Raw genomic sequence first — 26,155 nt, 5'->3', positions numbered from 1 at the left:
CGTGTGGGTTTGGCTTCGTGCAGTTTGCAGCTCTGACACCTGGTGCGCGTGCATAAGGACCTTCGCAGCCGCCCGGCGACTCAGTCCTTGCGCCGTTATACAGCGTGGCCACTATTCGTCCGGCTGCGGCTCCCCTCGGCATTCACCGCCCCGCGAGGTGTGGGCTCCTCGCCTCCGTCTGGGCCCCCGCTGTTAAATGCCGTCATCCCAAGCATCAGGAGGCTTTTACATTTTTGTTTCGGTCATTGCATGTGATTCCTAGAAGTCACTATGAAAGCATGATATTTACTTTATATTTTATATTTTATACTTTATATTCCCATATTTCCGCCTCCCCTTTGCTCCTCCTTCCTTCCCAATGCCCTGAGTTCCTCTTGTTATTATTTCTTTTCTCATCGAAGAACTTTAAAGAATTTTAATTAGTGATCATTAAAGTTGGACTAGCAACAATATGTTTTTGTCTAGAATTTTAATTTTTTTCCCTTTATTTCTGAAGAATACATTCACTGAACAGAAAACATTGAGGGTTGACTATTCTTTTCTCTCAAACCTTGAACAATTTTGTGACGCTTCTTTCTGACCTCTGCGGCATCAGATAGGAAACCACTCAGGTGTTTTCCTATAAGTCACAGGTGTTTTCCTGTAAGTCACAAGTCATTCCCCATTGCTTGTTTTCAAGACTCTGCTCTCTGTCTCTCATTTTCAGCGCTGACGTAGATGCATCTTGGTGCGCAGCTGTTTACATTGATCCTGTTTGAGGTTCACTTGCTTTCCAAGAACTGTAAGCTCATGTGTTTCCCCAAATTTGGGCAGTTTTCAGCAATTATGTGTTTAGTGCCCTTTCAAGCCAGCTCTCTGAGATTCTGACGACTCGAAGGGCACAGCTTTAGTTTTTGCCCCGCGGATCCTCGCGGGCATGCTCGCTTTCCCTGTCGGCCGGTTTTCTCTGTTGCTCTGCATAGGGGGATCCCACCGGTTCCAACAATACCATTGCACATCGCCTACCAGCTGCTGTGACTTTAAGTTTCTTCTATTTTATCATTTCTATCTAGTCTTTTTATAGCTACTCTTTGCTGAGATTCTGTTTGTTTGTTTGCTTGTTTTCAGAAAATTGGTAAATGATTGCCGAAGCATTTTCATGAATGCTCGTTAGGTCTTTGAGTCGTCGTCTTTCCTCGCTCGGGTTACGATTTTACTGGCTCTGCCATGAGGCTGTACCCCGGCTTCCCTGTCATTGGGCGCAGTGCGACCCCTGCTCCGGCAGGCAGCCACCCTGGGTAGGCTCAGCAGGAAGCTCTCGGTCATTCCGTGGGCTGGGTTCCAAGGACAGGTGAATTATCGAAGCCTTTAAAAAGGCGTGGCCTCGGGTTCGTTTTCAGAGCCCTGCTTACAGGTGAGAGGCCCGCTCCCCTCCGTCTGCCCCGACTCTCTGTGCCCTCACGTGGCGTGTGAGCAGAGGTGTCGTCTGTGACGTCCGTGCGGGGAAAGCATCCCGGTGGCTGTCTGCTGTGCCACGGGGCTTGCGTCTGCTCCGAGTCGCCCCCAGGGCCCACTCAGCACTGCGCTTCAGCGCGCGGCCATGTGCTGTGACCCGAGTTCCCCTTCCTTCTGCCTCGGTGTGCCGCGGGCCGAGCCGGTGACGCGGCGGCCCTCGCAGCTGCGTCCCCGCCAGCTCTTAGCCAGGACTCGCACCGTGACCTCCGAACCCCACCGGGAGTGTTTCCTCCACCCCCTGCGGGGTGGTCGAGCCCGGGGCCTGGACAGATCACGCTGCGTCGCACATCCTGGCCGCCTCCCGCCCACTCTGCACCAACCCTGCTGGAGGCAAATGGCCAGCCAAACCATATGTTTTAAATAGCTATGCATTTTCTACACCTCCTGCAGAATTTATGAAATTAAGGTTGTTAAAGAACTATGAAAACTTAAGATAGGTTACTTTTAGGCCAGTCTTTAACATAGGAGTAAAACTTTTTGGTATCCAGATTTACAATTTAACTGAGTATTTTAAAGGCTTAGCACCCCACTCACAGCTAACTGCCAGGAAGATGCAGGTAGAAATTATTCCAGGTGCTATATTACATCAATTTTGTGTTTTGATAGCTTCGTGGCATGCCCAGAGTTGTTTTTTTTAATCACTAGGTTTTATTTAATATACATAAAGTAAAATAGAAATTTTTAGTGTAAAAATCTCCACATATTAACACATACACAGATTTGTTTAGTCTCCACCCAAATCAGGATACAGACCAGTTTTGTCAGCCCCTAAAATTGTGCCTCTATAGTCATACCCTGTTCCATCCCAACCCCAAACCACTGGACGAGGCTCCGTCACCATCCTTTTACTGTTGAGAATATCACATAAGTAGAATTACAGCCTATGTAATCTCTGAGACTGTCAGGGGCATGTGAAATGCCACAGGTTGGCAATTTCAGACAAAGTTAAATATTCACTTTTCACGTGATCCGGCAATCCCACTCCTAGGTATTTACACTAGAGAAATAAAATTTACTCTATATAAATGTTTACAGTAACTCTGTACATAATCGCAAAAAAAAAAAACAAACCAAAAAACTGGAAACGGTGTAAGTATCCTTTAACAGGTGAATGGAGAACCCCCGATGGCGTATACATGCAGGGGAGTTCTACCTAGCAACCCCAAGGGACAAATGCTGACCACAGCCACCCCTGCAGCGACAAGCCGCCAGGTCGGGTGAAGCAGCCAGGTCGGTTCAGCCATTCCTTCATGACAGACACATTCCGTGCATGTGGATGAAGCTGTGGACTTGTAGCCAGGGCCGGAGAGAGGGCTGCACAGGACGGAGAGCTCCCAGGTGCACCACGACGTTCCCAGCAGCCTCAGCATTGTGAAGTCGCCCCGTCGTGGGGGCCGCTGGCCTTTAACGAGCACTGGCCCGTTTTCCTGCAGAAGAGCCTGGAGTGTCTCCTGACGCAGTATGCCCGGATGTAGGGAAGGCACAGATGCGCAATCAAAGGTCACCTGCTTCATTTGGGTTAATCACTCGGTATACGTGCTGCTGACTTCCGCTCAACCTTTCTCCTGATGGCAGTAAGAGACGTCAGACCACGGCAGGCGAGGCAGCGCCCCTCCCTGAAACCCGTCGAAAAGAGAACGGAATTTTAGATCCGAATAACTCAAGACAATTTAATATAATTATTTCATAGATGAGGGAACTGGCGTAGAGATTATTATAAGTTTGCTAAGGTCATGGGATGAATTAATAGCAGAGCTATTAGAAACCCCAGATGCCACATCCTCGGTGTGCCCAGATGAAACGAAGGTTTACATCCTTACTTGGGAAGAAGCCTGTAAATATAAACATGTAGTTTTTGCGGTAAATGCATAAATGAAAATATCAATTAATCACTTATGCATTTATTCAAAAATTTTACATGTTATATGCCTGAGTCTGGGAATACAGAGACCAAGAGACGTGAGCTCTCTCTCGAGAGAGCTCAGGGTTCGGTAGGAGACAGACGTAGAGGGAGAAGCCTGTGATACGCTGGTCGAAACTGAAGTCCCCGCGGGCTTCTGTGGCAACCTGCATGTGAATGTCCCCACATGCCTCACACGGCCTCAAGTGCCCCTGAGACCCTCAGAGTCTCGAAGATTCTTCAGTGTTATCCAGGAAGGACAGACAACTGAGGCAGCGATGCCAGCCTTTGCCGAAACCTGGAAGCTGAGAAATGCCCGGAGTTCTGGAGAATGGTTAGAAAGCCAGTGTGTGTGGCCGGGCTGGGAATTCCAGCAGTGAGGGAGGGACGATGGAGAGCTAGACCCCTTACGCACGACGGCTTCGCTCCCCACAGAAGATGCCATTGTAGTTCTCTGACAGATAAACCAAATCACTTGGTGCTTCATTAGAAGAATTTCATCTTTCAGTTTAGATCAAACCAAGATGTACTTATAAAGTCAATTTGGGAGAAAATTAAATTGTTTTAAAGGAAGAATGTGTGTGTTATGATGACTGCTAAACTATTTTGTCAAAGCGAGAATTTATTTTAGCTTTTAGTTATCAATTATTGAAAGAACAATCCTGTTTCAAACAGGCGGGCAGTTGCAAACTGTAACAGTAACACTTCTTTCTTTGTTTTAAACAAATTATAAGTGCTGGCCACTAAAATAGCACTGGATCGAGGTGGTCACCCTCCCAACCCGAAGGGGACTGAGTCCCACAGAAGGAAGATGACAACACACAGCTTTTCTGGTACTTTGTGTGTGGTCTAGTGTTAAATCAAAATTACCTGAAAGGCCCAGAAACAGAACCCAGTGGCCCAAGAGATGAGCAGTAGAAAAAGGACACGATATCCAGAATCGTAGTTATTATTCAGGGACTTTGATAATGAACTACAATTCATGAGTTAAAGAAAATAAAATGGAATTATTGAAGAATTTGCCAGAAAGCTATCTTTAACAGGAAATCGAATGGAAATACGAAAATTTAAGAATTTAAAAAATACAATATTTGCAATAAAGAACTCGATATATATGGTTTGCATTGGAAGATAGATTAGCAGGAAACATTGAACCCGAAGTGGAAAACAATGTGCGTGCAGAATGCGTGAGTGTAATTGGAGTTCCAGAGAAAAGAGGAAGAGAATGAGGCCTCGCCAGTATTTGAAGACATGATCGCCAATCAGTTTCCAATACCAATAACATATCAAGGTGGAAATTCAAGAAATTCTACCAGTCAGGATAATGCGGAGAAAGCCTCACCCGGCACATTGTAACAAATCTTCTGAAAAATAACACAAGTTCTTAAAAGTAGCATAAATAAAGAAACAGCTTCAAAAGAGCAAGTAGGAGCTCAATAGAAGTTTTCTCAGTAGAAACAGAAGAAGTAAAAAGGCAACAGAATAACATCTTTTGAAGTGTTGGAGAAAAGAATTGGATAAAGATAAAAAAGGGATAAATACAAACAAATGAGTAATCAAAAAAGGGAAAACAATAGAATTAAGTTTAATATCATCAGGTATATAGTAAGAGGCAGAACTGATAAGGTGAAACTAATAATATAAATAAAATAATTTGATAAAAATAATGTGAAACAGTATATGGTGCTTATACGAGGCAAACGTAATGCGCATGCGTAGAACATTGGGACGGGCTGCCCAGCACTGAGGGCTGCGGCCGACACTGGGCATGCGCAGTCCGCGCTCGGGCCCCGCTGCGGTGCGCGCAACGCGCTGGAGGGGAAGACGGATCCCCCAAGCCGACAAAACGACCCGTCCCACCTGCAGCGAGCGACCTCCCCGCGGGAGCAGCAGCTCTGCGAGCAGAAGGAGGCGTTTGGGTGCGCGGTGCACGGTCGCCCGGCGCGAACTTCTGCTCGCAGAGCTTGAGTGTGACATGGCACGAGCGCCCCGCGCTTGGGAGCCTCAGAGTCGCGGCTGCTGCTCGCCCCACACCTCGGGCAGAATGGGGGTGGGGGGTGTCCGCGCCACCCCAGGGGAGGACGCGGGGGCGGAGTTTCCCGTTTGATCGGAGACGTTCATTTTGGCCGAGTCGACCTCTTTCTCACACTGTTTCTCCGCCCACGTGCTTGCCCGTGGGCCCGCAGAGTGGCCGGCGGAGTCAGCGTCCCTGGTCACTGCTGACCGCAGGGCCGCGCCGCCGTTTGGCTAACGTGCTGGGCTCGCCTCGCGGAAACGTCCCTTCGGCGTGGCCTGGGCGTTCATGTGCAGAGCAAGCGTCCCACGGATCTGCCAGGTCTGCTTCCGGTCGGTGATCTCGGTGCGTGCTCACCTGTGGTCACCTGGTTCCACGTTACACCTGATTTTTTTTTTTTTTTTTAGAGCAGTTTTATGTTCAGAGTAACATTGAGCGGTAGACACGGGGTCTCCCACGCAGTCCCGACCTCACACGGGAGCAGCCTCCCCCACTGCGACATCCCGCTCCAGAGGGGACGCTGGTAACGGCTGGAGGACCTGCAACCAGAGTCTGCAGCTCGCCCGAGCGCTCGCTCTTGGCCTCGTAGGCCGCGTGGGCTCGGACAAATGTACAGGGGCACGTGTGTGTCATTATGGCATCACGCAGCCGTCTCACTGCCCTAAAAATCCCGTGCTCCCCCTGTCGACCCCTCCTTGCCATCCTCTGACGACCTCTGACAGTCCCCACAGTTCTGCGTTTTCCAGGATGTCGCAGAGTTGGCATCACACAGGAGGTAGCGTTTCCAGATGGCGATTTTCACTTAGTAACACGCTTTGTAGTTTCCTCCATGTCTTTTCATGGCTTTAAGCACATGGCTTTTTTGTACCGAGTGGTATTCCATCCTAGACTGCACCTTCGAAAGAGGTTTTGTGGGAGAGGCAGGTGCTAACCGCAGACTAGAGCACTCCTAGTGAGCGGAGATGTGTGTCGGCTTAGAGATGCCCTCGCGTGGGTGGCGTGGGTGCTGCATGACGGAGTCTCCATCGGGTATAACTCCAGCACATCGGGGACAGCCCCCGCCCCACACGCTTTCCAGAACCGTCCCAGTGCTAGCACGACGAGGCCTGCGCCCGGAGAAGGCCTTCGGTTCCAGACAAACGGGATGGCGGGGTGCCCTGTTGCTTCTTAAAATGAAAGATACAAATTTGCAGTTCTAGAATAGAGGGATTAGTGTAAAACACAAGTGCTGCTGAGGTTTACACAGGAATGTAAATTACACACGGCCATGGGCGCTTCGAAGGAGGGTCTTGCTGTAGGTGCATACGGCTTGTGTAAGCAGCAGGAACCGCCCCACCCCGCGCCCCGCCCCGCAGGTAAACGTGGCCGTAGCCAGCGCCCTACATAACGCTGTGCCGTTTCCCTCCTGCGCAGGCTCACGGGCTCCAGCGTCCCCGACCTCATCGTGAGCATGAGCAACCAGATGTGGCTGCACCTCCAGTCCGACGACAGCATCGCGTCGCCCGGATTCAAAGCCGTTTACCAAGGTAGGGCCGCAGGACGTGTGTCTGCAGAGGGCGCGGGCCGTCTGTCCCCTCCGCGGTAAAGGGAAGTGAAATCGGAGTCGGAGCGATGTGCAAAAGATTGAGAAGTAGGGCCGCATCGCTCCAGTTTCCTGGGCAGGGTCCTGCCTTCCGCTCCATCTCTGCGGCCTGGCGCCACGTGTGCCATTATTGCATCGACTTGAACGTTAAGACGAAGTGCAGATTGTGACGTATGGGATGCGTGTGCACGTGTGGACCTCGGCATGTATCCCCACGAGGGGGAGTCGCGCTCGTGACTTAGGGAGACTCGTTCCGAAGCCAAGCATGGATCTGAGTGGCATTGATCGGATGAAGCTGTGTTGTGCGCACCCTCGTGGCCAGGGTGCGGGCTGACCCTGGGGGAGGCGGGGACACCGCTCAGTGCGCATGTGGGGAGAAGGTCGCTCGCTGGGGGCGTGAGAGCGGGGGGGTGGGGCGAGAGCGGGGGGCGCAGGAGCAGGGACCGCTGTGGGCAGGGAGCGCCCCTTCGGGGCGGGGCGTCGTCTCCCAGGAGCCCGGTCCTGAGGCCCACTCTCCGGGTGGGGTGGGGCAGGCCTGTGCCAGCGGCACGAGCCCAGGGCCCTGCTCCCTGCGGCACTGTCTCGAGGCACCGGCCCGCCGCCCCTCCGTGCGCGATCGGGGAGGGCCTCTAGGGAAGCAGGCATCTTCCACCTTTGCCTGTTGATTGGTATTTTGGAATACTTTTTTATTCTGGAAAATTTCAAAATGTAAGCAGAAATAGAAAGAAGGGAGTAATGCGCCTGAAATGACCGAAATGTGCACATCTCTGCCGGCCATTCCGATGTCTGGCTACTGACTGGGGCACCGGCTTGTCACCGGGCTGCGAGATGCGAATGCCCCCTTCAGGGCAGGCCAGCCTTTCCTCCCGCACCCCAGAGCACCTGGGGGGGGGGGGCGGGCAGCAGCGCTAGGTCCCACGCTGAGACGCCCCCAGGCACTTAGGGACACACAGCCACAGCGGATTAGGGGTCATTTCACCCAGACCGGCAGGAACCTGTGGGCGTCTTGAACGGCAGCTGCAGCCACAAGAAGCCTCTTGGCGTTGACGTCTTGCAAACGCCCGTGGGCTGATAACTATTTTATCGAAGTAACCCGGCAATTGCATTTTTTAACCCACCCAGATAGTTCTACCAACATACGCACACAAATCCGTTATCGAAAAGAAACCGCTGTTTATAAACTATAATCTAAGAAAATATACAGTGGGCATTCAGAAGAAAACATAAATGTATGTTTCCCATAACTACCTAAGTCGTCAAAATTTTGGATACTTTATGTTTCAAAATTCTAAGGAACAAACAAATTATAAAATTCTGTGACACAATAGAAATGCCTATAATTTACATTATTTTGCTGTTAAAATGGAAGGAAGAATTCATTTGTCAGAAAAAAAAAAAAGTAGGAAATGGACCTGGAGAAAAAAAAATTTCTAGGCAGCCTTTCGACCTTCAGTCCATGCCGACCGGGCCGCACTGGTCTCTGAGCGATTTCATGGCTCCGGCCGCTCCGGGGGAGAGGCGGCCCGGCCTGGATTTTGTGGGCAGTCGGTTGTCCCCTGCGGATGCCGGCGACGTTGCAGCCAGGAGCAAACTCACTTCATGTCCCCAGCGCTCTGGGCACTGGATTCTCCCCTGGAAGGGTTTTTAGAATATCTTGCTGGTTCTGTCACTAATTACTGAGTTCGTCAGGTCTTTGACCTGAGGGATGCGTGTACACACAGGTGACAATGAGGAATGTTTATCCGAAGAGTTGGGATTTTTCTTTTCTACAGTTTCGCTGTGTGAATTTGAGTGAGGAGACAAAGTGCTCTTCTTTTCCGAGTGTGTACTGTAGAGAATATAAGATTTGAGGATTTGAAAACTCAAGAGAACATTATATATCAAAAGAAGACATCTATATCGACATTCCCGGAGTGCTACATTAAGCTGGTAGTCGGAGATGAAATAAAAACCATCGGTAAAGGTGATCAGCAGATACATCAGTAATTATTTGACTTAAAACGTAGTTATTCACTAATTATATTATCAGAAAATATATACAGTAGATATGTGCATATGTTTTAACTTTCTGGGTTTTGCTACTGCATGATTTTAACTAACCACAGTGTAGCGGTTAAGAACACAGCTCCACCCCCCGATTAGCTGTGTTATTTGAACTCTGTGTGTCAGACTCCTCATTGAAAAAGAAAGGGGGGCTACTAACGACAGCCGCATCGGGTCTGTCGTGAACCCCTGGAGGCGGGGCCTGTGGGAGCCCGCAGCACACAGGGAGGAATGCCGCCTGGTATCTGCGTGCACCCTTTAATTCTGAGATTTTTCTACAGGTGAGATTTTTATTATACAAACATTGGTGCTCCTAGTACACCGTGTAAGCCCAGCGGCCCTCCCTCCCCACCTCCGGGCCCCTTCCGGCTCGGCCGGGTGGCATCTCCCAAAGCGGTGGCTTGCGACGGCCCCTCACGTGTCCTTCCGGAAGGCCCAGTGCGTGTGCCATCAACCCCGAGGTCACGGCGTGTCTCAGCTCAGTGTCACCGCACCTTATTTTAAAAGCCGTTCGAATTTCCTTCAGAGGCTCCGTCCTCACGAAGCAGTGATTTAATCTGGGTCCTGACCAGAGGGCCGCAGCCCCCTTACCTGCCCGCCCTTCCCAGCTCACGCAGAGGTGCAGACTTCCCTGAGTGTCGTTAAGGGTACACCTCCTTCGGGGTGTCCTCGAGGCTTCAGGTCACACTTCTTGCTCAGAGACATCCATGGCGTCTGCTGGTGCCGCCCAGGAGCTCCCGCGTGACCTGCGCCGGCGGCCTCCCTGCCCGGCACACGCTGCGATGCTGAGGGGACGTAGGAGGGAGGCCAAGGCCTCGGGCCCACTCGGCCCCCGTGACCTCGTCGTGCAGCGTCCGCGTTCTGGGTACACCCCCACTCAGCCCCGGGGAGCCGCGCACCTCTCGGCTCCCGCAGGAGGCCCCCACAGCGCGGTCTGCTAACTCATCTCCGGAAGAAGGCTTTGTGCTCCAGACACCCGGGGAGGAAGCCTGGGGCCCCCCCGGGAGTCACGGGGTGTGGCGGGGGAGCAGGGAGCAACTCGGAGACGAACTGTCCGTGAGTCAGGAGCGCGAGGGGCATCAGTGAGCCACCTGGCTAGACTTGCGTGGGTACATGTGTGCACGCCTGTTTCCGCATGGGCATATACGTCACGTTTCATGTACACACAGACACGTGTTTGTGCATGTGTGCAAGCACACACACGTCCACACATACACGGGGGAATGCTGACTGATGATTCGGCATAAGAAAATTATTGGAAAAGTATTATGTGAAGTTTTAAAAATGACAAGTCTTTAAGGACATACATATTTGAGAAACTGATGGGAGAGAGGTAAGATTTGTTTAAAACCTTCTTTGCACACAAATATGTAATTCAAAATCTATTCAAAACCTAAAAGGTAAAAAACCTGATATAGTTATAAAAAAAAAAAACTATATAAAGCAATCATCCAACTACAAGCCAGACTGTGTAAAACATACTATATATGTAATTAATATGCATCATTATATTATATATGATACGAACATATGTAATTTATAAATACATAAATCACCTGCATACATAATTCACATGTATAGTAAGTATCGCCGCGTATATGCAAAGCTAACATTAGCTTAGTGCATAGTTTTTACATTTTATATTTTAAAATTTCTAGCATAAATTTCAAAAGTAACTACTGAGAATCGAAAAAAATTGGTTTTTGTAAACGAGTCTTAACGTTTAATAATACAGCAGAATTTTTGTTAAAATACTATAACAGTAATAGAACCTGAGTACTTACATTTAAAACAAAACAGTATATGTCACAGCAGATGGTTTTTATTCACTAGAAAATAAAGGAAAAACACTTGCTGTCCACTCGAGGGGGCCTCGTGACCGCCGTCACGTCCGCCACTGCGGAGGGCCGACCAGAGGCCTCGCGCCTGGCTGTCTGCACGGATGGCCACGGCTTTCTACTGTTGGGGACACTGCGTTTTTGTGGAGTCACCGTGGTGTACCTAAGTGGGTTAACACTGGGTCATTTTGGTCACAGAATAATGCTCAGTTAGGCTTTGTCACTCATGTCTATGAAGCGTGTTGTCAGAAATCGTGTGGGACGCAGTTTGCCACAGTGGTTTAAACGTGGGTTCGTCCTCAGAGAGGGTCTCTGATGTAACGCCCTCCCGAAAAAAAGAAAATAAGAGGAAAGAAAGGAGAGAAAGAGAGAGAGAGAGAAAAGGAAGGAAGGAAGGAAGGAAGGAAGGAAGGAAGGAAGGAAGGAAGGAAGGAAGGAAGGAAGGTCTTTCGGCTTCTCTGAGCTTATATTCTTATAGTACGTGGTCTCAGAAACACACGACCGAGGAGAATTTCGGTGGCATGGGTCTCTGTCCGCAGCGGCCGAGAGGTCCTGCAGGGTTATGTCCCCACCACCGCCTGCTGGGCCTGACTGGCCGTCGTGAGTCACCGGTCACCGCGGAGGCTGGGGTGGCGGGGGGCTCGGCCTGGCTGCCAGCACCGCTCAGACCACGGAGCCCGCGCAGAGCAGCTGCCCAGAGGACAGACTTGTCGCACGAGCGGCTCGGTCCCTGAGCTGCCACATGGCGCGGCCTCCGCGGTCCTCCCACAAACAGCGAGGGCCCCTCCCGTCCCGCGAAGCTGTGAGCCTCTGCCGGACACGGGTCCCCAAGCCCCGAGCAATGGGGACACATGGCCCCCTGATGCCGGGTCCCCACCCCGTCCTCGAATGCTGCCTGACGGAGCCCCTCCGGCCGCTCGGAGACGCCCCCTCTCCATCCTTCTGCTCATCCCGCGTCCTTTTCACGGGGCTCAGCTGTTTATCCTCGCCGATAAGATCGGCATTTTTATTTCGTTCCAATGCCCCGGCGTGCTGCAGCCGCGCCGCGAGGAGAGCGCGGCCCGTGCCCCTGATTCACGTGTGCCGGCGCCGGGGCGCGGCGGAGCCTCGTGCCTCCGCTCCGGGAGCCCCTTTCCTCTCGCGCCTTGGCCCGTGGCACTTCGATCGTTTCCGCTGCTCCTTTGATGTTTTCTAGAGCCTTTTAGTAACAAGGTGCTCGCAATACAGCGGCCGAGGTTAGGCGGCATTTTAATTTCGTGAAGGGTTTCCTGCCTTCCGAAGCGAACTCATGTTTTGCCATTTTTTTTTATTCTTTCCGTCCACCGCTCTTATCAGCGAGGCGTTGCGTGCAGCCAGCCGCGGTGCGAGCCGGTCCCCGCCGTCCCCGCCGACCTCCTGCCACTGGCGCCCAGGCTTCCCACGCGGGTCCCGGCCCGTGAGAAGGTGCGGCGAGGGGACCAGCTGGAGGTCAGAACTGGAAACCTGAGCGCACCATGCATTTATACTTCTAGCGCATTCTACGTCCTAGATGTCAGCATCCTGAAGTCTAGATTGTCTCATCATGTGTAGTGCAGTACATGTGATACTCGAAAAATACATTCAAAAAGTAGCGCATTTTCCCCTTCCTTCCTTCCCTCCCTCCTTCCTTCCTTCCTTCCTTCCTTCCTTCCTTCCTTCCTTCCTTCCTTCCTTCCCTCCCCTCCCCCCCTCCCCTCCCCTCCCCTCCCCTCCCCTCTCCCCTCCCCTCCCCTCCCTCTGTCCTTCCTTCTCTCCTCTCTCTCTTTACTTTTTGCAAGATCCTTTTTTTCCCTCCACTAACTAGATTCTCTAACCAGCTTTTGTTTGGCCTGCTCAGCACGGGGCCTCCATTAGAGCAGTCTATTTGTGTGTGGAGTTTAAGTTGTGACTCACAGCATTTTATCCCAGACTTTGCTTTTAGATGCCGGCGTGGCCCTGAGCTAATCACTAATCATCTGCTCATCCGTTTCATTATCTGTGAAGTGAGGATAAGGATAGCCGGGGTTTTGTGTGGACAAATTGCGTAAGTACATGCGAAAGCTCATTAAAGGCTGTAAAAGGATGCTCGGTTGGAAGCTGTAATTACATTGTGTGTTTTACAAACAGTCTAGATAAATCTGCAGTTTACCTGAAGGGGCCTTCTCCAGAAAGAAAAGAAAACTCATTTCATAGTGGCGCGTGCCTGTGATGTATGTGCGGTTTTGGCTTCGGGCGCTGTCTCTCTCTCCCAGGGCCTGATCGCCCTCTGGAAAGCCCGACCGACCCCCTCCTCCTCCTCCTCCCCGCCCCAAAGGCCGAGGCCGGTTCCTTTCTGCACGCAATTCCATCACGACAAACTTCAAATTAGTTCTCAGTGCATTTCAACTTTAATGTGATCCTCCCAAACTCTTCACTTTCTCATCAAAAATGTCATGACCGCTGCAGGCCCGGGGGCGTTTGCGACTCTCCGTCCGGCGCCGTCCTCCCCCAGGTGTGCTGGGGACGAGCACCCGCACCGCTCCCCCGAGCACCCTCCCCCGCCGCCCACAAGGCGTGTCGGCGTGGCCTGCTTTTTCTTTTTCCATCGCCGGAGAAGTTGAATTATGCTGTTTCGTTCCAGGATATATAATCCCTCTGTTGCCAGTGGTGTTCTCTCCTTTCTGTCTTTCCTGAGAGTCTTATCCTTTTACGATTTGTATTGTTTTGTTCTCATTCTTGCCGATTTCATTAAAATAAATCAGAGACCCTCGCGGGCCCCGTGGCCCGGTTTCTCCTGTTCTCACTCCTGAAAATGTGCTCTCCTCCGGGTGACGGTGCCCGTCTCCCCCGGCAGCCCCGGCTCCAGGCCTTCTCCCTCGTCATCTGTGGGGCACAGATTCACACCCTCACTCCCCTGAGGTCTCTGGCCATTAAAAAAAGAAAAAAGCGTGGCGGAAGGCCAAGCCCTGGCCATAGGAGCTGCAGGAACTTGGCCTCTCCTGCCCCGGGCCGTGAGCTTCAGTTAATCTGCGATTTAATTTACCTCCTTGTTCTGAACTGTCTGTCAAATGAACATCGATACATCCACCTTGTAGAGGTTTTATGAGCCGAAGTAAGATGATGATATGTGTGCGTAGGTGGACACATGACGATCTCCAGAACGTGACAGCTACTCAGCATATATTTGCACCCTTCCTGTAGGGTCGTCTTCATCTACCAGGGAGACCCACAGTACCTGCAATCACGGCTTCTCCGTCCTTCTGACGTGCTGGGAGGTACTAAAGTTATCATTAAAAACTCATTGTTCTGTGATAGCGATTGGTCGATGCTATCGAAAGTATCTTTAATATGTGCTTTGATCCCGTCTTATTTTTTTATTCTGGCGGTTTATTTGTAGAAGGAAGAGAATCAGTGGACCCGTCGAGGTCGCGCCAGTGTGCGCTGTGCTGGCTGCGTTCCCGTGGGGCTTAAGTGCCACTCTGTCCTCTGCCCGCCATCTCCCCCCGCCCCCCCATTTCGGCTTCTCGCCTGTCTCTTCTCTCTGCGGCACAGCACTCCACAGTGTGGACGGATGGGCCGCGGTTTCTTTCATCCGTCTTCCAACCTACTAAAGGGTCGTTTTTAGTCTCTAGTCTTTTGCTCTAAAAATAATCTGGCAAAATAACTTTGTGAATTTATCTTTTCACATTTTTTTTTAAGCAAGAGATATGCAGGAAATACTTCTCCCTAGCACATACCCGAATTAGTTTTTTTCCTAAAGCATCACAGACATAATTATAATGCTTGATTTCACTTTTTTAAATTGTCAAACACATAATTCATTACAATTATAATTTTAAACAAATATTTTGATTCAAAATGGAAAATAGCCATTGTAGTAATTAAAAATAATAAAAACAGGTTTAAAAAAAATAAAATCAACTCTAGACAATTTCCTCCAGAAAATAAAAGAACACACGGCAATTAATTTATGAAGCCTTATTATTATAATGTCAGAGTAGACAAAGACATTTCAGGAAAGAATACGACAGACTAAGATCCTTCAGGGATATAGATACAGAAGTCCTTAAAGAAACAGTAGCAAGTAGAACTAGAATATACATATGTATGTGTGTGTGACTATATCTATACATCAATATATAGATATATAGATTTATAAACCATGACCAGATCTAGTTTTCTTTTTCCAGGGATGAAAGACCGATATAATATTTGAAAGTTAATTAATATAATACATCATATGAACAGGATAAAAAGAAAAATTACGTGATTATATCAATTGCTAGAGAAAAAGCATTAGACAAAATGCACCCCCACCTCTACTAGTTTTCTGAGGAAACTGGCCTCCCCAGAGCTGGTGGCTTAAAACAACAGAAATGTGTTCTTTCTCTTCTGCGGGCCAAGCAGCCCTCCCCTGGACTTTGGGCAGAAGCTTCCTTGCCCCGCCCTGCCCCGGGGTCGTTTCAGCGTGCCTGGCCTCACGGCTCAGTCACCCTAAGAGCTGCCTGTGTTTTCCTTAGGACGCTGAGCAGTGGGTTTAGGGTCCACCCAGATGACATGCAGTAATCACCTCATCTCAAGATCTTTCACCGAATTACATCTACGATGACCCTTTTTCCAAATAAATTCACATTACAGTTTCCTTAGGATGAAGAGGTGGACGTATATTTGAGGGGACCCCTATTCAACCAGCTATAGCGCCCATCTGTGATAAAAATCCTCAGGATAAACAATAGGAATAGAGAGGACTTTGCTCAGTTTGATAAAGAGCATCTACTGAAAACAGCCACAGGTGACCCTGGAACCTAAGGGTTCAGGACAGGGTGTCTCCCCTAAGACTGGTACCAAGGCGGGGTGCCCGCTCCCCGCACGCTCACTCTGCACGGCACTGGGGGTGCTAGTCATTCAAAAGGACAAGAAAAGAAGGAACAGCCGTGCCTATTAGAAAGCAAGAAGTACAACCAGGCACGATGTTTGTCCATGGTGAACGTTCTAAGGAAGTCACAGAAAAACTCGGAGAACCAACAGGCCAGTTTGGTGAATTGTGGGATATGAGATGAGCATAAAAAATCCACTGTATGTCTATGGAATTCAATAAATATTTAAAAATTCAATAAATACTCAAAAAAATTTTGTACCATTTGCAATCACTCAAAACAATGAGTGATTGCCAAAAACGACACAATCCTGTTGAAAGAAATTTAAGATCAAAGTAAATGGAGAGTATGATACACTATATTCATTAATCGGAAGACTAAAACAAACTGAAAATGCCAGTTCTCCTAAAATTGATTGCCAATTGCTATCAAAGTCTCGGCAACATTGTTTTTGAAAAAGTAGGCAAGATTGCTGTAAAATTTATATGAAAAGGCAAAGGAACTAGAATAGCTAAAATAATTTTTTTTTTAATAAATAAAATAGGAGAAGCAGCTACCCCACGTGAAGACTCACTGTTCGGCTACAGTCGTCACGACTGTTTGGTATTGGGGGAAGGGCGGATGCTCGGCTCTGCAGGATGGCGTGAGGGTCCCAGAAATCACCCATCTTTTTTTTCCAAGGCATGAAAGCAGTTCAAAAGAGGAAGAACAGTCCTTCCGACAAATGGCACTGGATCAGTTGGACATAAATACTAACAAACACCTTAAGCTGTGTCTCTTACTGTATACCCAACTTAAAGTGGATAAGAAAGTTAAATGTGAAATGTAAAATTATAAAAGTATTAGAAAAAGATAAGAGAAAGTTTTTATAATTTGCGACTTGGTGAGTTCTTAAACTTGGTGCCAAAACATAATCTCTAAGTGGAAAAAATTGATAAACCTCATCAAAATTAACAATATTTGCTCTGTGAACGACTGTCTGAAAAAGATAAAAAGACAAGCTATAGACTGTAAGACTTTTAAACCATGTATCTGGTAGAGGACCAGTAGTATCCAGAATATATAAAGAGCTTCCAAAACTCAACACGCAAGTTAACAAATGGGAAATGATGCAAACAGACCTCTCATCGAAGATGATATCACGATGGCAAATAAACGTCATTAGCCACCGGGGAAATGCAAATTAAAACGAAAATGAGATATTGTTACACATGTATTACTATTATTAAAAATGATAATGACAACACCAAACACGGTCAAGGACGTGGAGAAACTGGATCTTTCTAACACTTCTGGTCGGAACGGGAAATGGGGCGAGCCCTCTGGAAAGCAGGCTAGCAGACGTGTGTCACACAGGAACATAATATAATAACAAACGGGAGTGTTTAGAGCCGCTTCATTCATAATAGTAAAAATAAGGAACTACCTAGGTGCCCTTAAAGATGCAAACGATTAAAGAAACTGTGGTCCATCGTACCATGGAGTACTACCCAGCAATGAAAAAGGAACAAACTTGTACTGGGTGAGCCTCCCCACAGCGGTGCTGACGGACTCAAAGCTCATCCTGAGGTTGCCGTTTTTATAATGCTGTGGAATGACGAGCACAGAAATGGAGAGCAGAGGAGTAGCCGTCAAAGGGCAGGGAGAGGGTGGGGCCGGAAGGAAGCGAGGGGCCCTGCGACGGCCACCAGCAGGCATCCTCGTGCCCAGGACGGTGGTCTGAATCTCGCCGGGTTCGCCATCAGTATCAGATGGGAGACGCTCCTGTTGGGGATCTGGACGAAGGTTGCGTGGGCTCTGTGTTCTTACGGCTGCGTGTGAACCTACCATTCTCTCATAGCACAAAGTTTAGTTTAAAAAACAATCAAACCCCACGGTAATTCTTTACCAAATCACAGATGTATACTAAGTATTCACACATTTCTGTTTCCCACCTCTATAACTTTTCGATTTTGGAAGTTCTACTGATACTTAATTTTTATGTGTATATATATATCAAAAAGCCTTGTGTTATACTGAAAATAAGTTTCAATTAACTGCATCTGATTGCAGCTAGTAGCAGCTTTGGCAGGATACTCCTTTTTTGTTTACTTTGTGCTGTCGTAGGGAGGAAACGCTGAGCGCAGGCGGTGAGATGCAGCTCCTGTGGCATCCGCGTACAGGGCGCGACCCCTTCTGAAGCCTCACTGACCCGCGCCGGCACCCCCGCGCGATGGAGCTGCCTGCTCCGTCGTCTCCTCTCACGGGGGCTCCTCTGAGCGGGCTCAGACACGGCCAGAATCAATCTAATCTTCCACTGTCCCATTGGAATAAAAGTTTGTTTAGCCTCGTTTACAACTTTATAGCCTATCAAATTCAGGCCTGCAAAAAGCCAGACCTGCATAAATTGTCGGAGCGCATGTCCGATATGGAAGCAGCCTGTCCTCGCCGATGACATTTCCCAGGTGCAGACCGACAGTAATGGCCGGGGCTGCTCAGGGGGGCCCGTCTGTCCGCGGAGGCTTAGCTGGTCTTCAGTAGGTGACGGGATTTGACAAGGGTACATCGCATCAAGTGAGCAACAGATAGGATTTTCATGGGTTTTCCTTTGAACAATATTATGATAAATTCACACAATAGCATTTGACTTTTTTTCCTCCCTACCAGGAGCGTCAAGCAGAGAAAATGAGTTTGCCCTTCAGTCTTTGAAGCGTTTTGATGCGTGGCAAGCACAGCCGAGCGATAAGAATTAAGCTCCAGACTTCAAATGAGCAGGAAGCCAGTTTCTCGGGCTGTCCGCTTTGGCGTTTCTGTCTCCTTTCCATGCTTCTCCCCCTCGTTTTTAGCCTCCCAGTATATTTTTGGAGGAGCATACATAAAGCAGTTAATGAAATAATAATTGACATACGCTTCAAATTTCCACCTGTAATTATCCCTTAATCGTAACATATTAGCATCATGGAAAAATTCTAAAGCCACTGATAATTTTTTTCGAGAAAAGAAAATGCCTATTAGACTTGTTCCTAAAAATGGTTTTTGTCAATGTGTTGAAAAAAAATATCTTTGACTCAGAAACCATTGCTAAGGTGTCATCTGTATATAACTACGCAGAGCATCGCGTTTGCTGCTTTTAAAACGTATAACCCTAATGTCGCTATGATATTATTATCAGTTGTAAAACATACAGAAGACATAGAAAAGTTAAAAAAAACAAAACGGAACAACGCCGCAGCTAAGACCATTAAATGGCAGATTTAAACGGCGGCCTTTGCTGATGGCCGCTGACCATCTGGACTGTGCCGGGCACTGTTTGGAGGGCTGGGGGTATAGAAGTTACACGTGGACAAGCAGCAGGGAGGTGGGTGCCCGCCCCACTCCGGGCAGGAGGGCGAGGCCCTCCCCCCAGCTCTGCCGGAGCCAGACCACAGGGTCCGGCCCAGGGCCCAGGCCCCCTCCCCCCCTCCTTAATAACAGGCGTCGTCTCACATTCTAGTCATAATGACGCCGTGTAGCATGCTCCGCCATCCCAGCCATGGGCTCCTTGCATTCACCTTTTAGGGTCCCCGCTCTGGGGACGGCTCACGGCCGGTCCTAAGAGGCCCTCGGGCCGCTTTCCGTTTTCTCTTCCGGCGTCGCAGGGGCGAGCATGTGTGGGACCGGGAAGGACCCGCAGGTGCTGGGATGCGGGGAGGAGGCCCCGGGGCTGTGCACAGGGCAGCGGCTGGTCCGACATTGTTCTAGGAACAATCTGACCAGTATGTGAGGTCAGGATGGCTGGGAGGGAGGAGGGGCCGGGCGGAGGCAGGTGGACAGGGGGACAGGAGGCCGGACAGGGGGACTGGAGGCAGGAGGTGCCTGGGGGCGGGAAGGACTCAGCGAAGTGAAGGTGGCCGAAGGCGCAGCTGCAGGCGGTGTGGACTGTTGTCAGGGGTGACCGCGGGCTGTGTGGGACGCGGTCCGCGGGGGGGGCCTTCCCCGTCACCACGTGCAGCCTGCAGTGTGCCCGGGCATGTGGTCTGGGGGGTCCCGTGGGGGAGGGGCTGCACTGTGGGTCCCCGGCCCCTCACGCCCGACGCCTCATGGGCTCCAGGCTCCACACCCTGGAGGCTGACGCCCACGGCCCCTCCGGGTCCCCCCGCACCCTGGGGACTGATGCCCAGGCCCCTCCGCATCCGGAGCCTCCCTAGCTCTCAGCAGGAGGAGCCACTCGCGGGCCCGGAGTGGGGCGGGCGAGGCGGCGCACCCTGGGCCCCTCTCCCGCAGGCGCCGAGGTAGAGGCTTCTCCCCGGTGCCCCCCACCCCACCCCGCCTACGGGCGACCCGCAGCATGACCTGTAGACCCACGGCCGGCAGCCCAGGCGCGGGGTCCTAACCAGCCCGGCACGCTGTGCCTGCCGCCGCCTGCATGACACCTCCCCCCACTGAGCACCCCGAGAGCGCCTTGCTTCCCGCGCGCTGGTGCGGAGAGCTGGGGCAGGAGGGCGGTTAAGGACGCCACGGCCGGGTGGCGTGGGCGGAGGGCGGGAGCGGACAGGCGCGCAGCTGGGGCTGCAATTCAGCACCAAGGTCAGCGCAGGGGCTGGGTGAAGCAGGGACTGGGGTGAAGGGGGGACAGGGAAAGGGGGCAGGGTGAAGGGGGGCGGGGTGAAGGGGGCAGGGTGTAGGGGGCGGGGCGGGTGAAGGGGGTGGGGTGAAGGGGGCGGGGTGAAGGGGGCGGGGTGAAGGGGCGGGGTGCAGGCGGCCCGCGGAAGGCACAGACACTGTGCGGTCCTTGGCGCCGAGCGCTGCCGCGCGTGGAACAGCGTTGTCTGCCTCGTTTCTCTCGGCCGGGGCTGCAGCCGCCCAGCGCGGTCACCGGGCGGCCCGGGCTTCCCGTTCGGGGGAGGGGGGGACGGCCGGGCCGGGCGCGGCGGCCTGGGGCACAGGCTGCCCCTTCTTGGCGCAGGCTTATGTGATGTGAGCAACGACGAGATGTCTTTATAAACACTTAGGAGAAATTTTAAGACATCACGAAATCATCTTGGTATTTAATTTTGCCGTTCACTGTGAGAATCTAGTAATCAGGTAATTTTTGCATCAAGGATTATATGTCAACCTCAAAAGGAAGTGAAGCCTTAAGAAAAAAAGCCCGATTGCTCCTGTCCCGTAGAGGCGGCATTCTGGAAGCAGGGGGTCGTGAGGAAGGGCTCCGAGGAGAGTCCCCTGTGCTGGTTTGAGAATTCACCTCCGGGGAAGTCGCAAGCGTTCCCGTGTCTTCCGAGGTGACACTGGAGGCCTCCGAATGCCACAGGGACCCCAGGCCCTGAAGCGCGTGTGGCCCCCTGGGCTGCCACGGGGCACTCAGAGCCCCTCGGTCTGTGGGGCAGCGGAGAGCACCCCGCGTCCTGCCGCTTAAACGGGAGCACGCGGATCTCTGGGTGAAGGGGTCCCCTGAGACCCGCCCGGGATGGCGGAGTCCCGGCCACTCTGGTTCACGGGGGACCCCGGGACGATGGCGCCGCCGCCACCAGCCCAGTTTTCTGCCCTGGAACTGAGCTGTGACGGACCTGCTGCTGTCTTTCCTTACGGCGGGGGTTAAAAGCCAGTGTGACCCATTAGACCGGAGAGAAAGAAACGCAGGAGGCGGGCAGCCTGTCACCTGTCCCCCTGACGCGGAAGCACCTTGTCGACGGTGGCACCCAGTGGCCGACCGTCAGGCGCCGGGTCAGCTCGCACCCCCTGCGTGGCTCTGCGAGAGAGCGAGGGAGCGGCGTGGGGTCCCGGCAGGGGAGCCTCGCAGGGCACGCGGAGGAGCAGGAGCGGCGCCCACTGCAGACAAAGGGCCCGGAGCCAGACGGACCCGCCCACGACGTGCGCCCCCACCGCCGCCGCGAGCGGGGACCCCAGCGCAGGAGCAGAGCGCGGTCAGGACCGCCTGTCGCTGACCCAGCTCCATGAGCTGGAGCAGAAGGGGTTCTCCAGGAGGTGCTTACGGGGACGTGCTGAGTGGTGGCCGCCCGGCGACAGCGGCCCAAATGTGGGCGAAAGCCGAAGAGTTTTGAAGAAACAGCAAAAAAAATTGATTTTATGTCAATAGCTACAGATTTACAAAAATCAAGTTTGTTTCATTTCTTTAGATCTTTATCAAAATGTGATTTTCTAACCTTCTGAGCTATGCATAAAATGTATTTCTTAGATTATCATTTTAAAAACTAGGTTACTACTCTAGGATTTTAAGTAAACGTCAAGGATTTTAAGAACGTTTTTTCAGCGACTTGTTCCCACATCTTAAAATGAGTTCTGCGTCCCATGTGCTATGGGGGAGCCGGGTGAGAACCCCTCGTTCACCGATACAGTGTATTCTTCAGCGATTAGATGGACACGCTCTGCGCACACGCGCGTGATTCGTCCTCATGCCGCCAATACAGCAGCAGATGCACTTCACATACAGCGTAGACTGTAAATATGATTCCATTGCGGAAAAGGTTAACTTTCTGTAATAAGCAGGGACAGTCTGTTTAGACTTGTCCGTTCGTGTGTTTGTGCCAGAGGCCTGGCAGCAATACGCCACAGAAGCCACCACCTGTGGTTTCAGTGTCATTAGTATATTTTCGTTGGTCATGAGTTTTCCTTTAAGCTTCCATTTTCCATTCCCAAGCACCTGCATCCCAAATACGTACGAAGGTGCGTTGCTCTGCAAAGACTTCCATTGTTTCCGGCACGTTCAGCTCTCTCCGTGCCTCTCCGCTGCTGCGACACCTGTAACGAAAGGGGATGGAAGTGTCACCAGACAACCTGCCACGTCTTTCACGGAGAGGGCCGCTCCGGCGACGGCACAGTGTTTCCTGCGTTTTTCTAGGCTCTCTCCTGTGCCTCGAGGCAGCAGTCCCCAACCTCGGTGGCACCAGGGACCGGCGCTCCTAGGAGCATCGAACACCCGATGCCCTGAGCCGGAGCTGAGGCGGAGGTGCGGCCGGCCGCAGACACGGACGGAGCTCTGCGTGCTCACTCTCCCCGCTCACGTCCCTCTCCCCGCCTCCTGCTGAGCGGCCCGGTGCCCGACACGCCAGGACCAGGACGTGTCTGCGGCCGGGGAGTAGGGACCCCCGCCATACGGTCCAAATTCCTGGACACTCCATTTCCCCAGATTCCTCCCCAGATTCCTCCTCCTCTGCTCCTGCTGAGGAACTGGAAACGGGGGCAGCGGGTTGAGGGTCCTGTAATGCAGCCAGGGAGCCCCGGTGTTCAACCGGACTCCACTGTCCACGGCCTCACGACCGTGGAATGTTCGGAATTCTAACTTTCTTCAAGGTCCGGTTTTCTTATCTGTAAAATGAGGTAAATGGTAGAACCTGTCATATATTTGCAAAAGTACTGTGAAATACTATAAAGATGAAAGTAACGGCATAAACAGTATTTATTTGATAAATATCAGGTAAACACATACCGCGTGCCAGGCACCATGCTCGACATTAAAAAAATAATTAGGAAAAACAGTAGATACAGACCCTGCTCTCCTGGTGCTTATAAACTAGTTTAAAATCTACATAACGTATATTAGATGGTTTACATGGTTCTCAGCGTGTACTAAGTGGTTGCAAATATCACCTGTTAATATTAATAATAATAACGTAATAGCATTTTCCTTCCAGCAGACATTCCTAGATCTCCATAGAAGATACATCACAGAGAGCAGAAGAGAATAAATATATAGAAGTGTATGTATGTGTGCATATATGTATACATGCATATCTGTGCATGTATTTATATATGTATTTAGCAATTATATTTTAGTCCAGATTTTTCTCTTATAATTTTTGCATGTGCACGTATATGATGTCAGAATGTACATATGCATATGTGTGATACATATATACAGAAACACACAGATATCAACGGATCGATATGAATATAGACAATTAAGGCATAGTCGATATGACCAGTGTCCCTTAGCGGTTCGCTGCACAGCCCGCGTGACTAGGTACGGCTTCGCTGGCCGTGGGTGTGCGCGGTTCTGGGCAGTGGGGGAGGGGCTGTCGGTAACCCCTTAAAGGTAAAGCAGTCCAGCAGACATTGTTTGGGACTTTTAAAATGTGTATGACGTTAAAAAAAACCATCTTAATGTCGTATTTCATGTCCCAGGGAACGTCACCTGCTTTCTAGCGACACTCAGATGCCGTCGCCGGACGTTGCGACCTGACAGAGTCCCAGGCCCCTGACTGACGCCGGGCTCTGTCCGCTTCCCGATTCCCCTCCCCCTCACCTCTCAGGTCTCGCTGTTCCCAGCTCCGCCGCCAGGGGCGCTAACTCACTCCGACCGCAGGCGATGACGTTCACGCCCCCCCCCCACTGTCCTCGGGGGAGAGTCTTGAAGAGCCCTTGTTTCATTTCTGAATCTGGTTAAAACAGCTTATGAGTAGCCTGAGTACATGAAATACTTAATTTCACATTTTTGTGACATTTGAACAAAACTTTATGAAAGAGGTCGGTGTTCACTGCTATTTCGTGGACATCCTTATTTTGCAGGATCGTGTCAGGTTGGATCTGCAGCGTGTGGCCTGGTACCTGGTCGATCTCATTACGAACGGTTTCTCATAAACCGCATTGATGCAGAAGGGTCCCCATGGATGTAAAATAATCTTTCTGTTCAAGAGTCAGCGAGCACTAAGAAGTTTCTTTCTTTTTCATCTCTTTGCAATATTTTTTGCTATTCGATTATGGATGTCTTCATTTTAAGTCTTCCAGAACTGTATCTGCAGGAGCTGCTGAATAGGTCAATATTATTAGCACTATTAATTTTTGGCGATTACTTCTGGGCTACTTAGGAAGGGACAGGGTCATCTGCTTACGCAGAGACTCGGCTTTTCGGAGGGGGGGCTCTGTCCTCATCGCCATGTCCTCAGCCATGCTTCCCGCCCTATTTGTGGCGTTTTAGGATTTGGGATGAAGTAGGGTGGCCTTGAAATTTCAAGCACGGTGGAGTCCTAGCGGTCTTCGTAACGCTTACCCATCATTTTAAGTGGCGGTGTAGCTAGACACAGCACAGTAAACGTCACTGGGCACCAGTCACTGATCTCAGACCTGTGGTCATGAAGACTGACCGTAAACCCGGACGGCACGTGCGACTTCACAGCGCAGGTCATTCGCGTGCTCTCCGCGAGCCCAGCGATAAGCCAGTGTCACCAACCACCCAGCGGTTTCCCGGACTTTTAGTTTATACAGAGAAAAATACATTTTGCATAAGTAAATAGACTAGACTAGGCAATATTTGGCATTATCAAACAAATATAAATTTTTTTAATTGTAGTATATTTACATTTTGTACTTAGAGGCAAGTTAGCTTCCTAGTCTGACAAATAGCTTTCTCTGTTGTAGTTAAAACTTCGTATATTAAAAAATTTGTTTTAAAAAGCAGTAAATTATTTTTAAAAGAATTTGCTCTAAAAGAGTCTGCTTTTGTACTACCAACAACTGGTGGTGTGAGATAATATTTCTGATTGTTTAAGTGTCCCAAAACAGTCAAGTGATTTAGGCGTGGGTTTGCGTGGGCCCAAATTAATCCGATTAAACAAAAATACCACCGTCCTGGGACTAGCGGAGACGAGACCTCGTCACCCACATCCCCGCGGCGAGCGGTCTGGGCCGAGCAGACGCTCGGACACTCACTATATGACGATCAATTCCCCCCCCCCCAAATGAAAACACGTATTCACGCAAAGGCTCGAGCTGGAATGCTGGTGGCACTTTATGCAAATGGTCCCATCCGGAAACGACTCAAACGCCCATTCATCGTAATCAGATAAACACGCTCTGTCCACACAGTGGACACCTGTTTAGCAGTACAAAGTGACAGCTGCCGAGGGCGAGACGCGGTGAACCCCAAAACCGACACGCAAAGCGGCAGAAGCCAGATGCGAAAACGCAGGTGCCGCGCGGGTCCGTTCACAGAAGCTCCAGCAGGGGGCGCGCGGCGGCGGAAACTCCAGGGTGCTGGTTGCGGGGAGCCCGGCGGGGCGGCGGCTGCCCACGGAAAAGGCGCGCGAGGTCCCAGAGCGCGACTGCACCGGTGGGTGCGCAGAGATACACTTTAGTGGAATTCATCAAATTAAGTAAAAACTCATCAAATTTTCCATTTAAATATGGCGAATTTTATCGTGCATAATTTATGCTTTAATTGAGTTGATTAAAAATTTGCGTGTCTGAAATGAATAATTATAAGTGACTGGAAAATAATTATTTCTGTCTAATTTTTAATCCATAGTACTGTAGAACTAGTGTAGCTGGGAATATATTTTTAGAAAATGAGAATCGAAGAAATGGAGAAAAACAGATTTGGCAGACTTAATTGTTTTTCGGCTAGGTTCCGAATGACAGAGCTCCATCTAGCCCCGTGGTCTTCCGCTCTTTTTGAAAACTGGGCCATCTTTTTGCTGTCTTCTGGGGATTTTTTTACAACTGAGTTTCTTCGAGAGT

General features: G+C 50.5%; 1 protein-coding gene across 2 annotated transcripts in view; it reads left to right on the top strand.

Moving 5' to 3' along the window:
* The window catches only part of CSMD1 (CUB and Sushi multiple domains 1), a 1,035,440-nt gene that overhangs the window by 801,628 nt on the left and 207,657 nt on the right, over positions 1-26,155 (top strand). For both annotated transcript variants that reach the window (XM_036228983.1, XM_036228984.1), the window contains exon 12: positions 6,822-6,934. In XM_036228983.1, coding sequence (XP_036084876.1) covers positions 6,822-6,934 — 113 coding nt within the window. The remainder of the gene's footprint in view (positions 1-6,821; positions 6,935-26,155) is intronic.

This window comes from Rousettus aegyptiacus, unplaced genomic scaffold (assembly GCF_014176215.1).
Source record: "Rousettus aegyptiacus isolate mRouAeg1 unplaced genomic scaffold, mRouAeg1.p scaffold_m13_p_11, whole genome shotgun sequence".
Taxonomy (NCBI): Eukaryota; Metazoa; Chordata; class Mammalia; order Chiroptera; family Pteropodidae; genus Rousettus; species Rousettus aegyptiacus.
This window is presented reverse-complemented; position numbering and strand designations above follow the sequence as displayed.